Source organism: Chenopodium album, chromosome 9 (genome assembly GCF_948465745.1).
Source record: "Chenopodium album chromosome 9, dcCheAlbu1.1, whole genome shotgun sequence".
NCBI classification, from domain to species: domain Eukaryota; kingdom Viridiplantae; phylum Streptophyta; class Magnoliopsida; order Caryophyllales; family Amaranthaceae; genus Chenopodium; species Chenopodium album.
Genome location: NC_137842.1, coordinates 8,605,801 through 8,622,298, shown reverse-complemented (window position 1 = coordinate 8,622,298; position 16,498 = coordinate 8,605,801). Strand labels below are relative to the sequence as shown.

Below are 16,498 nucleotides of genomic sequence, written 5' to 3'. Positions count from 1 at the left end.
TTGCAACGACTTTACTAATTTTAGTATTACAACCCCTAATTGCAAGTGTAACCAACTAACTACTAATATAGGCTGTAATTGTTTTGCTTATACACTAGAGCATAACAATCTATGAAAGTGAAAAAAATAGCCATTGAAACAATCTAGTAGGGTATAACAGATAGTCCAATCTAATACTTGGTCTAATATCTATTTAAAAACAAGATTTATGTCCACTTCTCAATATAACATGATTTCCTGTAGTACATGATTCTATTATAGGAGATAGTCTATAGATTTAATTATATATCCAATCACCGAACTTCTAAGCTACATAAGTTACATAGAAATTATCATTAACAAAAAGCACAAAGACAAATCTATCTTAAAAAGACCCTAAACAGTACCAAAAGATTAAACATGGAAGCTACAACATACAATACATCAACAAGTCAAGCTGCAAAAACATCAAGAAATGCAGTGAACGTCAATGAGAAACTTACACTAATTGCAGAGTGGCCATGGAGCCAATGTACATCAACAGAAATGAGAATTCAAGAAATCTACATGCACTTTACGAGGTAATTCGCCAAATAATTGATTGGCTTCTCTGTCGCAACCATAGTTCCCTTTTCTCTTCCATTCCTCACCTTGATACGAGCAAGGTAATTAGCGGGGACCCAGGCAAAACTCATAATAACATTCACCTATTCTTCGTCATCATGCCCATCACCTCCATTTACTTTTTCACCCATTCAGAATGATAAGTCACCTGGCCTGATACCACACTGAAGCCTTCTTCTCATAAACTAAGTTCTTCTCCTCATCACCTAGTGACAGGCTAAAGTCGTATCACCCAATCAAAAGTAATTCCTAAATCCTCTAACTAATGCATCTAGGGAAGTAGGGTCGAATCCACAGGGAAACTGGTCTTTCTATTCCTAATTAATTACACAAATCTAAATTATTAAGTAACAAATTATTATTATCAAAGGGAAACCAAACTACGAAGATTAAGGGTAAAGAGAAATCAATGAATAAAGGACCTAGGGCATAGGTTCACCAATAAATAATATTGCAGGGTAAAACATAATAATCAATCATCAATGCATCAACTAATCAACTAATCAAATCATAAAGGGCTTTCGCTACGTATTACAATCACATAATTAATCTACCGGCATTAAATCTCATCTCGACTTAACCACTTATAAATTAACCTGCCTATTGAAACTAAGCCTAAATATCAATTCTCATCTCTCGAATTAATATTGCTAAACTCATACATAAAAGATCTCCTCAAATCTAGTTGCATAGTATTAAATCAAACAATAGGAAATCAATCAAGCATTGATAATCAACAACAATAAATTACCCCTTTATATTATTTATGGATCCCCATAAACCCTAAAAAGAAAATTACTCACGCATAATTAAATCTAAACTAAACAAAGCAATTAAAGGAGGCATGATGAATAAAGGAAATAAAATTACTGAAATTAATAAAGAAGAAACCGTTACCAAAATTAACGTAAATAATGAGTTAAATCAATAACAAAGAGTAAAGTTGTAGAGAGAGAAAATAAGACTAAGTAGAGAGCGAGAGTCTAAGAAAAGAAGTAAAAAGAGATAAAAAAAAAAAAAGATGTTAAACTTGCTTAACAAAATCGTAATTTATATTAAGCAAGTTAACTAAACTAAAACAAACTAAACGACGCTCTAAACTCTATCAGAGACACGCGCCCGGTCGGGCGCCACACCGCCCGATTGGGACCGCCGTTTTGCTATCATGAGACTTCTCTCGCGCCCGGCCGAGCGCGAACTCGGGCGAGGGACACTTTCCTTCTTTTGCCCTGCCCGGCTGGGCGCACCTTCAGGCGGAGCCATACTTGGTCGGGCAAGGCCACTTGGCCTATCTTGGACTTCAATTGGGCTCCGATTCTTCGGCCCAATCTGGATTTCCTCTTTGGGTCTTGAATACTCGGTCCAAATGCCTCGATATCTCATATGTTGAGCCCTTAATCACCGGTTTGATGACTCTAACCGGCCCTGGGCTACAAAAACTGATCGTGCTCCTCCAATGCTCGTAGTCGCTCTAATAAATCCCAGGAAAATGCTCCAAAAGTGTCAATCCTTACAAAACTCAACCAAAACTACGAAAACACAAATTAGTAATAAAAGTGGCTCTAAAGAGCCAAAAACACTACCAATTATGACCAAGGGACAGGGGTAAAATACTATATAAAATGGGCATATCACCTAGGTGCTCAAAATCAGGACCAAGTTTATCAAAATGTTGCCTAAACTCTCTCTTTAGACAACTGTAAGCATGCTTGAGCTTTTCCTTGAGCTCTCCTTGCTTCTTACTACTAGATCTGGGCATGGACCATACATGAACGATTATAATCTTCTCTTCATTGCTGGCTTTATAATGTTCTAGCAGGCCACAAAGCTGTCCTACATACGAGCACTTGAGACCCCATGCCTCGTTTGTGAAATTGTCTGAACCCATAACATCTAGATCTATGTCGTAAGTAATATCATTAGGACTGACGTTTAATTCAGGAGATAGACTAGACATTCCAATTTTTTCCAAGTTTCCAGCCACGTAGGCGACAAATAGGTATTATCGTGGCGACAAATAGGTATTATCGTGACACATAGGATGCTTTTTTGAAGACAACCGGGAATTTCATTAAACCAAATCAAGATCCGCCAAAGTTTGAATACTTTAGGGGAACAAACTCACACAAACACGTTCAGAATTATAATCGGACTCCCATCTAGCAACTAAATGGGCAACAGTATTTCCCGTACGCCTGACATGAACACACTTAAAAGAAGAAAACACAACACTAATACGCTTAACATCCTCATAGAATGTAAAAATAGGAGCAGCTCCTTGTTGATTCTCAGCAATAGCACGAACGACATTCAAAGGTGACACATAGGATGCTAAGTAAGCGAATTTTGAATAGATTTTTTAGGATAAAAATGTTGCACAGTGTTTTATTATCAATGTACTTCTAATATTTCATATACAAATTAATTATAACTTTTAATAAATACCATATAAATTGGTTCTATTTCCATCATAAAATTCGTTTTAAAAAGTTCTTTACAATAAGATCCATTTATAATATATTTAATTTATTTAAAATAATAAAAAAATTAAGCTTAATAAAAATAATTTCAAGTCAATAATAACATAGATATTCACAAACTAAACTACCAAAAATACACTACTCTGTATTATTTAACCTTACTTGACCAAATAAGCGATATGACACCATATGTCTAAATATTCTACATATCAAAAGGGATTGTAAGACCGTATTTAACATTCAAGTTATAAAAAAGTTTATTTTAAAATTTTATCAACAATCTGGGCTTCACCCGGGCACAAAATTAGTATTATATAAATATACATTCTATATGAGAAAACTATTTAAGTAAATATACATTTGTATTATTTAACCTTACTTGACCAAATAAGCGATTTGACATCATAAGTCTAAATATTCTACGTATCAAAAGGGATTGTAAGACCGTATTTAATATTCAAGTAAAAAAGTTTATACCAAAATTTTATCAACAATCTGGACATCACCCGGGCACAAAATTAGTATTATATAAATATACATTCAAATTTTTTACTCATAAAATAATAATCACTTGACAATTATACTTGTTAAAATAAAAAAATAGTTTTACTACTCATAAAACTGTGTGTGGAGGGATTCAAAGAATCTGTCCTTGAAATTTGTCAAACAATAGTAGCATGGTTAGTGCAATTAAAAGAAATCGATTTGGAGTTGCACCTATTTTCATGTTATTGGATGATATTTTTTATGATAAGTTGCGATTTTAATGTACATAAGATATGTTGGATTTTTTTTTTTTAAGTATAAAGTTAAAAAGCATATTAAATTATATTAAATATTGTAAATAGGTATCAAAAATTTTGAAAATTTTACTATGCATGCAAAAACTATAACTATAGTTGTAACATGAAAATTTACAATCAATTGTATTATAATTAATCTAGGGCGTTTTGCATTAGACCTATTGTTTCAATCAAATTACATTTTAAGTCACAAACAACACTTGCAATTCATATTTTATGTGTTGGTTTAGGCAGAATTTTCTAAGGTTACCCTTTTAGGCGAACAAAAGCATTACAGGTCTTTGAGCCTAGTCATAACTCCCAAAAGGGAAGAAGCGGCGAAAGCACATATATAGGTAATAGGTGAGCCTACATGCGAGTGTCGACCATGCACGTTTATGATCTTTGAATTCTTGAATTATAAGTTGCTAATTGAGTCCAAAGGGTGCCTTAATCATACAAAACAGAGGAAACATATACCCCAAAGGGCACAATTTATATTGCTGCATGATCTTTGAATTCACATCTTAAAGGTGATATATAGTCCTTAAATTAAGTTGTTGTCTTGAGTCAGTTGGGAGCTAGCCTCCTTTTTGGATCATTGTCAAAAATAAAAAAAGTCCTTAAATTTATAAAATAATTATTGAAATTTATAATTTAGTTTTTTATACATATAAAATATTAGAATTTTATCAAAAATTAAACTCTAAACCAACAATTTTATTGTATAGTTTTGTTAAAAATATAATTGTAAAAGAACTATCCAAATTTTGTTGAAAATAAAAGGTTTTTTTTTTGTCAAAAACTACCTAATACAACCTAACAATTTTATCCTAAACTATTCAAATAGAATTCTAAACTAACTTTTTTATCTTATGAAATCTATTTAAAGCTATCCAACGTGGCGTGACACTTGGCGAAAAGATGAAACGCCAAGTGTCGCTGCCTCGTGACCTGGCTAAAAGTTTAGATTTATATATTAGTTATATGATTAATAGTTTTGTGCTCGAATCGTTGATAAAATTTTAAGATAAACTTTTTGGCTTTTGACAATACAGGATATTTCGACATAAGACATTTGCGCATTTTACCATGGGTAAAAGTCAAATTTTTTCTTTTTGTTTATTATAAAAGTCAAATATTGATCTAAATAAATAATTTTGGTGAATTAAGATTTGTTCCAATAAGCAAAATTAGTACGTGCAATTCAGTGAAATTCAGCTCTAAGAAACAACACAAATTGACTACCCCATATCAAATCAAAATTATTTTTACTAATTTTATATTATTTTTTTTAACTTAATTAAATATGTTATAAATGGATCTCATTTTAAAAAACTTTTTTAAACGAATTTTATGATAAAAATAAAACCGAGTTATAGGGTATTTATTAAAACTTATAATTAATTTTTTATATATGAATTATTAGAAGTATAATGATAATAAAACTCTATACAACATTTTTATCTTAAAAATGTATCCAAAAATTGGAGGTTATATAAAGGGAGGGTTGAGAGACAATAAAATTGTGTCTCACAAGGGTAATATAGGTATTTCAGGCGTCAGTTTAAAGTTGTCTTATTGAATTATCAAATAATTCACTGGAGTTTCAGTGGTACAAAATATAGTCTCAGTGGTACTTCAAAAAGCTCCACTGGAGTTTTAGTGGAACAAAATATAAATTCAGTGGTAGTGGTCCCCAAAATTTTTTTGTCCATTTTTGCACGTGATATGTGTCTGAAAAGCTTTAGTGGGGCCCACACCATCTTTTTCACACTTCCTATCTCTCTCCTCCTCTCTCTCTCTCTTCCTTACACTTCTATATTATTTTAATAGTTGTGAGACATTTTCAATTGTCTCACAACCCTTGATTTATACTTCCTCCAAAAATTGCTTACTCATTATCCTATGTGTCACATCAATGCCTATTTGTGGTCTACGTGGAGCAACACTAGGCAAAAAATTAGAATGCCAAATGTCGTTGTCTCGTAGCCTAATTGTGAGACCGGCTTTATAAAATCTATCCAAAAATTGCTTACTTATTATCCTATGTGTCACAATAATACCTATTTGTCGTCCATATGGTGCGACACTTGACAAAAAAATTAGAATGTCTGGTGTCGTTATCTCGTGGCATGATTGTGAGACCGACTTTATATATTAGTGATATGATATGATATGATATCCCAATTTTAATTTTCATGTTATACATAAAACTAATCCAACTATGTATTAATTGAAAAATCCGAGCATAGCTCGGTCATCAACCAGTAATCAATAAGCTAAAAACACGAGAAAAAAAATATATATAATATAATTTTTTTAATAAAAAGAAGAAAAAAAAGGGTAAAAAAAAGTAAAAGCCTAGGTATAACTGCCAAACTGCAAGTGCAAGCTACGATATGTATGTTAAAAAAAGGCATACACCACTCTCTTACGCACAATGTCACCCCCACCAACTAATTAGACGGTTAACACCAAATCATAAGAGATGAAGTCTTTTCGAAAGCTCCTCTTCATCTTCTCTATTATCATTACTTCTTCTATTGTATCTTATGATTATAAACAAATTACATTATCATTTCTCAACTACTACATCATTTCTAACTACAGCCTTACTTGATATTAATCCTTTAATTCACTTTATACCTAAGCATCCTCATACCATTACCCTCCCTCTTTTTCCCCTTACACTCTCGGATCAAATCCGTCGTAGTTTAGTTTCTTGATTCCTCTAGCTTAGCGGTGTCTCTAGCATCATACGCGTTGCTCGTTCGACTTGAATACCATGTCTTCCTTGGCCACTCCTACCCGTATGCATTTACTTCCTGTTATACCAGAAAATGGAGTAAGTTTTCTTTTATGATGATCAATGTTACGTTGCACTCTTTCGTGAATTATTAGTATATCTTTTTCAAGCCTCGTATATAGTTAATCCGGTGTGTATTAAATGTTTGCTATATGTTTTGTTCGTTTAGGTAAAGAAAAATCTTGGTGGACAACGCAAATTACAAGAGTTACAACAAGAGGTAATCAATATCATACAAACTTGGTAATTCCAAACAAAGACAACCTATAACTTCTAATTAATTAATTAATTAATTATAAGAGTATTTCACTTTTGTTTTCTCATATTTTATGCAGGGCAATTTTACCATGACGTTAAATTATTTAAGTTTTTTTTTTTATATAAAATTTATTAAATATCTTTGTTTAAGTAAAGTATAAAATATTTCTTTCAAAAAAAAAAGTAAATTATAAAATATTTATACATTTTGAAAACATATGTATTTTGCTAATTTTAGTATGCCTATCCACACACAATCTAACCTATAAATATTTTGTATTATGAAAAAAAAAACTCCTATGTTACATGTCCTAGACTCCTAGCTATATATTCAGAGGGGCCAATTGACCAGATTGGTAAATAAAAAAGACCTCTGGCGACAATTTGGTAAAAAAATTACTCCGGCGACAGCTTGGTAAAAAAAACTAACAATATGCGACAATTTGGTAAAAATAATAAACTACGGCGACATTTAGACCAAAAAATCTATTTTTTCCCGACAAACTCTTTAAAAATCCTATTTTAATTTGTTTTTGTGTTCTTAAATTTATTTTTTTCATTTAAAATTTTGAATTTACATGTCATCCCTTTTTATTTCCAACCCCTTTTTAAAAAAATTTCATTAATAAGAGGTATGAAACTTAAGTGGAAATTGATACTTAACGTTTTTTTTTTCTTCAAATTGTTATTTCCGTAAAAAAAGGGTTGGTAAAATAACAAGAAAAACGAACTATGTTAAGCATCCGTGAGTAATTTATTGGAAATTTTTGTATTTTTTGGGTTAATTGTGGCCTGAGATTATTTTATTTACCAAATTGTCGCTTAAGGTTAGTTTTTTTTACCAAATTGTCGCCAAAGTAAGTTTTTTTACCAAATTGTCGCTAAGGGTCTTTTTTATTTACCAATCTGGTCAATTGGCCTATTCAGAGGGGAACCTTCCACCGGGGCCATTAGGGGCCATGCCCCCCGTAATTTATTGTAATTAATTATTAAATAAAGTTAAATAACTATATTTACTTATAAAATATTGGGGTATAGAACTAGTTTTGAGCAATTGGTAAAATATTTAAAACTCGGCCCCTCTAATATTTTCGGCCAAAATCCGCCAATGTATATATTGTTAACAAAAGGGCTTGGTTGTCCAAAATTAGTAGAAAATTCAATTGATGAATTAGTTTAAAGTAAATATGATACTTAAATGTAGGTGCTGTACAATTAATTGGATTGTATGTAATTCAAGTATATTATAGGTGACGGAGTGATAAAGGACCAATTCAACCAAATAATTAAGCTAATGGTTGAGGTCCGGGAATATGTTTTTATACTCTATCATGGAGCTGCATATATAGTTCAATTATTTGTCATAACTATAAAAGCTCAATTGATGAACTAGTTTAGAGTAAATATGAAGCTTAAATGTGTTGTGAACATGCGAGTTATACGATGAGATTGTATGTAATTGGTTGCATATATATTATAGGTGACGGTGCTCCAAAACTTGTTAAACCACGAGGAGCAAGTTCGTGAGATTTTGCAACAAGTTTATAATCGAAAAGCTGGCATGCCATTGCACATCCCCGATCATCTTCCTTCTAAGGTAACATAATTTTCCACATTACATTTTGCGTAATTTAGACTCTTAATCCACTAATTGTTGGTGTAAAAATCACCACCTATGGTAGAAAATCTTTGATTCATAAAGTTATGCACAATTGTTACATGTACATAGTGTAATAACGCCAATGCCACACGTACACGTTTACCCTAATACTTCCGAAAATTACTATTGTATATATCATTATTCTTTTTTAATTACGTTTAGGAATTCATGCTTGCTTATGCACATTTTATATTGTTAACATCTTTAATTTTACCATAGCAAAATTTATATTTTTCCAAACTTACAAATCACAAAAAACAATCAAAGAAATTTTTGTGAATAGTGTAAAATTTAAACCTTGTGATTAAAAGAAAGTGGAAATTAAAGCCTAACCTAGTACTCCCTTTTTACAAAAGGTGGCTTTATAATTATAAAAAAAAAAAAAAAAAAAAGTTTACTCTAAGTCCAAATCTTGAATGCTTGAATTGCAAGTTTAATACATTATTGGGGTAGAAGCTTGAAGTAGCACTCATGAGTTGGTGTTGTTTTCTTGTATGACAAGATGAAAGAGCTTTTATCCGAATTGGTGATGGTTGAGGATGAAATTGTTGGACTTGAAACTCAAATCGAGCATCTTCGAAAGGATGTTAAAGCCGAGCAAGAAGCATCAAAACAAGTAAAACCAAAGCAACATTCATCGCAGTTGCGAAACAACAACACAAGTATGGCAAAATATAATCAACAACACACGCAACAAAGATCCAACAACAACAACAACAATGATCAGCGGATTGGTTACGAAACTAGGGCTTTACATTTCATTAGTAAAGCCATTAATGGAAGTTATAGTCTTACTGACTTTACAATCAATGAGAAGGATATCGGAAGCCCGATAGGAGGAGGGAATTTATCACCATACATTCAACCAACTTCCAAGCAAAGTGGAGTGCAAGATCAAAGAATGACAAAGAGAGGTGGTGTTCAAAAGCTTACTGCTTCGCCCTTGCGAAACTTTAGAGATCCAACTCCTTTTAAGGTAACATATAACTTTAGCCCTAATCCTATGTATATGTCTAAGATTATGCAAATTTCTTTTTTGAAGTTTTTAGGTGTGTAATTTTTTAGGCTATAGTAGAAATGAGGTTCATATAAGATTCGATCACTAGTTCTATTTTTGAGAATTAAGTGATTTTATTGTTTCCCGATGAACTTAAATAGAAATGTGATCAATTATTTTGGGCCGGAGATATTGCCATAATTCAAATATGATCTCCCTAGTATGGTAGAACCTATCTAGCTAGACTAATTCATAGTGCGAAATTGCATACTTTTGGTTCAAGTATTGGGGTTTGGTTGTCTATTGGAATGTAAAATTCTATTCTTGCGTTAGATGGGTCAATCAAATCTTTTGGGCTTGATGTGTTTTTTGTACTAGTTTTTGATGGGCTATTTAGATTTTTCACTTAATTTTGTTGGTTTGGATTCTTAATTTATGCCCAAATTAAGATTTGTAAGTCGGGTCAAGACATTTCTAAATTCATTCTTTAGGCTATAATTATGATCTATTGCTCTCATGTTAATATTCTTTTGTCCCTATTTTTTGCCCCAATAAATTTTTTACGTCTCCAAGGCACGTCTTAATTCGTACTTCATATAACTTTATTTCATACACGTAAAAAAAATATATATAAACTATATATATAAATACAATATACAATAAAATAAATGTAGCAACACCCCCACATGACTATATTATCTCTTATTGATTAATAGAAATAAATAGAAATAAATAGAAATATATGGTCAAAAATTTTAAAATTTGACGCATTTATTTGCAATAGGGAAAAAAAATTAGAGAGGGGTTTAAGAAGCTATTCATTATATGCTTACATTTTATATTTGTTGTCTTGTTGATGCAGCCAAAAGAAAGGAATGTAGAAGTTCGAGTTGATCCACCTCAAAAATCAATAGGTTCAACACAATTGGAAGAGAGTAACGGAACAAAATGGCAACCCAACAAATTGTCTGAAAACATAATGAAATGCTTAATCCTCATTTATGTGAGATTAATTAGGATATCAAGGCAAAGTGAGCTAGAGAAATCTGGCCCTATTTCAAGATCCATGTACTCTTCATTAAGCTTCAGGACTGAGCCAGGGGTGAACTTGTCAACAAGCCTCATTAAGGAGTCCAAACAACAAGATCCATACGGCATTTTCGATATCGAAGGGGCTATACCAAGGGACATTGGTCCTTACAAGAACTTGGTTGTTTTCTCTTCAAGTTGCTTAGACCCGAAATTTGTCTCTAATTCAAGCTCCATTCCCTTGTTCCAAAAACTCAAGTAAGTCAAAATTATGTATGCTCTATGTCCGAATTTAGTTGTCATGTTGATGGTTTACGTAATTTAAATTAATAATATGACAACTAATGCCCGGTTCATTTTACCTTATTTAGTAAAAATAATTTCAATTCAATAAAAATAATTTCAGTGCAGTAAAAATAGGTTGAGTTTAGCAAAAAATAATTTCAGTTCAGTAATGTTAGTTGAAACGAACACTACAAGAGGGGGGGTGAATTGTAGTTAAGTTCCTAATATCTATTTTTACAAATTTAAAGTAGAATATAAAAGGAACTTGACAGTGCACACACAGTTTTACGAGGAAACCTTCCAGGGCCCAACTGGAAGTAAAACCTCGACCCTTCTAAGGGATTTCAAACACACAAACAATCCACTATAATAGGGCAATGAAGAAATTACAAATCTATTATAATCCAGACCTTTAAACACAAGTTCCAACTAGAACATGTAGCACGGTAAGACTCAATCCTACCCAATTCAAATCCCCTGACTTGAATTCACTCGTACTCTTACAGTACCAATGCACTCGTTTTACAGAATAACTTCTACTGTATGTGATAATAAATCTCATACACTCTCACCCAAATGCCCAATCAATTACAGTAAATAAAATGTCTAGAATATGTTAGGCAAGCTATGCATAAAACCCGAAACTAATATGACAAGATATAGCTTGGCAAACTTACACTTTGTTAAAGCTCACAAGTTTTTCTTCACGCATAAACTTACAAAAATCGAAAGCGGTTTTACCTCTACTATTTATACAAGTATAACTTGTACAGAAAGTAGGTTTTCAAAAGATAAAGATGTTAACTTTCCTTATCTCTAAATACGATTTTTGGCAAATCATTTTGTTAAAGAAAAATCTTTTCCGAAAAATACAAGAAGATATTAATTAGAGAATAATATCGTTTTGCAACTGATTTTAGGAAAATAAATTAAAACAAAATCTTTTTTCCAAAATCTATCTTTTTATATTTTTCCAATTTTATCTTTTTGCCAAATTATCTTGTCACGTCTCTAATAGATTTCATGCATATCTTATTAACATATTTAACAATAAATCTAGAAGATAAAATCTTAACTAAATTAATATCTCAATGCCGCGCTTCTGTAATTCTGAATATCTTGGGCTTCACGCAGGCCAGGAACAAGTTCCTGCTGTCACTTGGTCTCCAGTTCACAACTGGAACTTCGCAGCCTAAGTTCCTTGTGGAACTATATTACTGTCGTCAGCTTACAACCTTCAAGTTCCTGTTAGGGAACATTCCTGTTAAGGAATTTAGTTCTTGTTAGAGAACTCTTCTTCTATTGATTAACTCTTTAAAGATTCTTCAAGTCTTCATAATACAAGATGTTCTTCCTTCACTAAGGTCCATTTCTCCTGTACTTAAACACTTGTAAACCTTTAGTTGAGTTTGCTTTAGTTTAAGTTCATCATCATCAAAACTTATAAGCTTCAACAAGTAAAAATCAGTAAATATAAAGAAGAAATATAATAGAGATTTAGTAAAAATAATGTCAGTTCAGCAAAAATAATTTTAGTTTAGTAAAATTAATTTCATTTCAGTAAAAATAATTTAAGTTCGCCGAAAATTATTTCAGTTCAATAATAATAATTTCAGTTCAACAAAAATAATTTGGAGTGAGGTTGTAGGTGTTACTTTGTGAATAAAACTAAGCGAGTTATAAAATCATCCTTAAATTTGTTGTTTGGGAACAGGGGATTATTCAACAGCCTTCAGAAGGTGGACCTAAAATCCTTGTCAGATCAACAAAAGCTTGCATTTTGGATCAACATATACAACGCTTGTATAATGCATGTAAGCTTCTCCTAAACATATTTTGAGTTTTTCTTTTTATAAAGTTTTCTTTTACTATATAAACAAGGAAAAATTACCAGGAATAATCTAACCTTTGTACCAACTTGTTACGTTAATTAGACGGTATATTAACTTATAATCATTGTATCAATTTCTTGTATCGATCAATTCGAATTTAGGCTTCTAGCTATGAGTAACATTTTCGACATTTTTCTTCAGGGATTTCTCAAGTTTAGTGTGCCTTCTAGCGCAGAAAAGTTGCTCAACTTATTGAACAAGGTACTAGTTAATATTAGAAAGAGTAGAAATTAAACCTTGATTTATCTATGTATGTAACATGACATTCTCTAAATTAATTTCTTTAAAGTACTATGAATTAAAGTTGAGTTTACTTTGATTAAATTACAGGCAACATTGAATGTAGGAGGAAAAGTTGTGAATGCACAAGCTATAGAACGATGTATTCTAAGGAAACCAACCCTAATGTCTTCTAAAGACGGGAAGGAAGCCATTATCCATGAACTATACGGTCTCAACACCGTGAATCCTAATGTCATTTTCACCCTATGTTGTGGAACTCGATCTTCTCCCGCTGTAAGTTAAATTACTCCATCAACTTCTCTTAACACGACCTTAAACAACCTTAAATAGATGGTCCTTAGTTAACTAATTAAATTATAAAGTAAACTTTTTACTGTGATACGTCTCAAACATATAATATATTGTACTCTAGGTGAAGTGTTGAACACACGTGTGTCACATTAGGCTAGCGCGTGACATTCACGTGTGTGTCCGCCTAGGGTGCATTATGGAATGATCCGTGCCTAATTAGTATGGATTGTGCAGGTAAGGATATACACAGCTGAAGGAGTGACATCGGAGCTAGAGAAATCGAAACAAGAGTACCTACAAGCTTCAATATCGGTGACAAACTCGAAAACGATATGGTTACCGGAGCTACTAATACAAAACATGTATGATTTTGCAACAGACATGGATTCCTTAGTAGAGTGGGTGTGTCATCAGCTGCCTACATCAATTTCACTCAGGAAATCAATTGTAGACTGTTACAAGGGTACCAGCAATAGCGGTAGAGTAATTAATAATGGTATTAATATTGAGAAAATGCCATATGATTTTGACTGTCAATATTTGTTACAAGTATAGTTAACTAAGTTTATTAGCTCGATCAATTGGATTTTGTATACATCAAATGAAGGGTTTTTAGTATCAATCCCTTATTCTCTTTGTTTCTTCTATTCTATTGGTCATTGGGTGTTGATGCTAATCATAGATTATTCCTTGTTTCCAATTTTATTTTTGTTTTTATTTTTTTTGGATTTAGGGGATATATGTTTATTGTACATAATCACAATCAATCATCATACAATATACTAAAAAACACACCAGCAATGACACTTGTCAATTTCTGGTGTGTCCTTAGTATTTTTTTTTTTATAATTAAATTACTAAATTTTATTTAAGAAAGATATCTTTTAAAAAAATTTGTTTTTGTCAACTATATAAATGAACAATAGGAATATTTTTTAAGAATATGATTTTGATCAAATATTCCATGTTAGTTCAATTTTTTTCAAGATACTTTAATAATTTTTATATTTTATTTTAGAAATAAATTAAGTTGTCAAAAGAAAATATGGGTAATTAAAATAATTTTGCATGGCACGGAACCTAACCTAGTACGCACTATATACTTCACCAACAAAAATAAAAAAATAAAAAGGGCTTCTAATTGATTTAACACTTTTAAAAAAAATTAAAAATAAGAAAATAAAATAATAAAATTAACGTCAAAGTTATAAGTTGTGCCCTCCACCTCACGATATTTTATCAACAATACCCTTTGACAGCCATATCCGTTAACGAAAGTTAAGTTATTTTATCAACAATGGTGTCGTGGCGTACTAATTTGACACATGTATCGTTCTAATTGATTTAACACTTTTAAAAAAATTTAAAATTTAGAAAATTAAATAATAAAAAAAAGGTTATTGTTAACGTCAAAGGTTATTGTTAATAAAAATAAGTGAGGTTGAGGGCACAGCTTAGACGTTTGAAAAGGCATGGACACAACTTAGAAACCAAAGAAGTTTGGGGGGCATAACTTAGAAAATCTCAAATAAAAACAATACGCATTATATCCCAACTCTGTAGTAGTAGTAGTTTAGCAACAGCAGCAGCAGTTATTATTATTATTATTATTATTATTATTATTATTATTATTATTATTATTATTATTATTATTATTATTATTATTATTATTATTATTATTATTATTATTATTATTATTTCTCTCTGCTCTGCTCTGCTGAAATATGCTCTGCCCAGAAGGCAGAAGCTCGAAAGAACAGGGCCTAAGGGAGCTTGCCAGCAGGAAAGGAGATGTGATGACGGAAAAGGAGGGGAGGAAGGTGGGTTGCATCACCAGCGTTGAAAGAGGGGGGAAACTGGTGTTGGGGAAAGGGAGAAAGCGGAGGCGCAGGGGGAGGGGGAGTAGCAGCAGCTGCCGCCGACAAGGTTTTGGGTGGCCGGATTTTTTTTTTTTTTTACACAAACACCGAGCCTAGCTTTTAATTCATCAAAAATTCGTTATCCATACAAACATCCCCATGAATTTCCGGGGGATACACTTCTAACCAAACTCGATACTCACTAAACGAACTACTCAAACTAGCTAAGCTATGGGCAACACCATTACCCGTTCTTTTAACGAAAGAGAACGAACAAAACAAACAAAGACTAGACATCCGTAAGATGTCTTTAACAACGCTTCCAAAAGCATTAGGGGGCGTAACACCCTTTTTCATATGATGGAAGAGTTTGATATTATCCGTCTCGAGAATCACTTTTCGGAATCCTGCCTCTAGCACAGTTTTGAGGCTATCACGCATAGCTAAAGCCTCACCAACATCAACATTGAATGTACCTTTCATATTCGAGCAGAATGACACCATCACATCACCCTCGGCATCTCTCAATACTCCACCCATACCCAGCTGCTTGCTAATGTAGAAACTTGCATCCGAGTTTAATTTATAAGTCCCTGCTGGTGAAGCCTTCCAAACCGCCCCCAAAGATTGAGCTTGCAGCCCAGAAGAACACTGCTCGATGGCCTCTTCATACTCACCAACCAAACCAGCGGCCTTGTGAATGATAATATGCTCAGCCATCAATTTTTTCTCGAAGATCCACGAGTTGCGTTTTAGCCAAACACCCCACGCCAAGCACCAGAACATACTCCACCATCTTGGGTCTTTAATTTTGTCACTCATCGAGGCACACCAGCTTCTGAAGCAACTATCATGGGTGGCCAAATTTGGGGTTTAGCTGGCACTAGTAGAACAAACGTAATGGCAAGCGGTTCAAACCCCCTAATGGCAAGCGGTTTTGAACCGCATGCGATTAGGGGGCTTGCCATTAGCCATTTAAATGGCAAGCGGTTCAGAACCGCTTGCCATTACTAGAGAAAGGGCAGCGGTTTTGGCGCCAAACCGCTGCCCATTATGGGTATACAAATTAAAAAAAAAAAATTTTTTTTTTGTTTTTTTCACATAAATTGATACACAAACCAAACATATGTAAAAACATTAATATTTTTATTAATTATTTGTTGTAATATTACATTTACATCAAAAAAAAAATTAATACAACAATAAAATTAATACAACTAATAAAATCAGCTCTATATAAAAATAAATAAAAAAAAAATACTTTCAAAAAAAAAAAAAACACCAGCCACGACCACCAACACCACCGACCC

At 32.4% G+C, this 16,498-nt stretch overlaps 2 protein-coding genes across 2 annotated transcripts; one reads left to right on the top strand and one right to left on the bottom strand.

Annotated features, from left to right (window-relative positions):
* Positions 1-6,375: 6,375 nt before the first annotated feature.
* LOC145558363 (uncharacterized) lies at positions 6,376-14,662 on the top strand. The gene is made up of 9 exons (XM_081619586.1): positions 6,376-6,713; positions 6,844-6,894; positions 8,413-8,529; positions 9,095-9,568; positions 10,452-10,876; positions 12,618-12,717; positions 12,937-12,996; positions 13,126-13,311; positions 13,564-14,662. The coding sequence occupies exons 1-9, from the start codon at positions 6,654-6,656 to the stop codon at positions 13,882-13,884; spliced, it is 1,794 nt and encodes a 597-aa protein (XP_081475712.1). The 5' UTR covers positions 6,376-6,653; the 3' UTR covers positions 13,885-14,662.
* Positions 14,663-15,308: 646 nt separating this feature from the next.
* LOC145557415 (uncharacterized) lies at positions 15,309-15,908 on the bottom strand. Its single transcript, XM_081618596.1, has one exon. The coding sequence runs from the start codon at positions 15,906-15,908 to the stop codon at positions 15,309-15,311; it is 600 nt and encodes a 199-aa protein (XP_081474722.1).
* Between the last annotated feature and the right edge of the window lie 590 nt (positions 15,909-16,498).

Coding starts and splice junctions, on each gene's coding strand:
- LOC145557415 (XM_081618596.1), bottom strand. CDS start 15,908: ATGGCTGAGCATATTATCATTCACAAGGCCGCTGGTTTGGTTGGTGAG.
- LOC145558363 (XM_081619586.1), top strand. CDS start 6,654: ATGTCTTCCTTGGCCACTCCTACCCGTATGCATTTACTTCCTGTTATA. Junction 8,530..9,094: donor CCGATCATCTTCCTTCTAAG/GTAACATAATTT, acceptor TTGTATGACAAG/ATGAAAGAGCTTTTATCCGA. Junction 9,569..10,451: donor GAGATCCAACTCCTTTTAAG/GTAACATATAAC, acceptor TTGTTGATGCAG/CCAAAAGAAAGGAATGTAGA.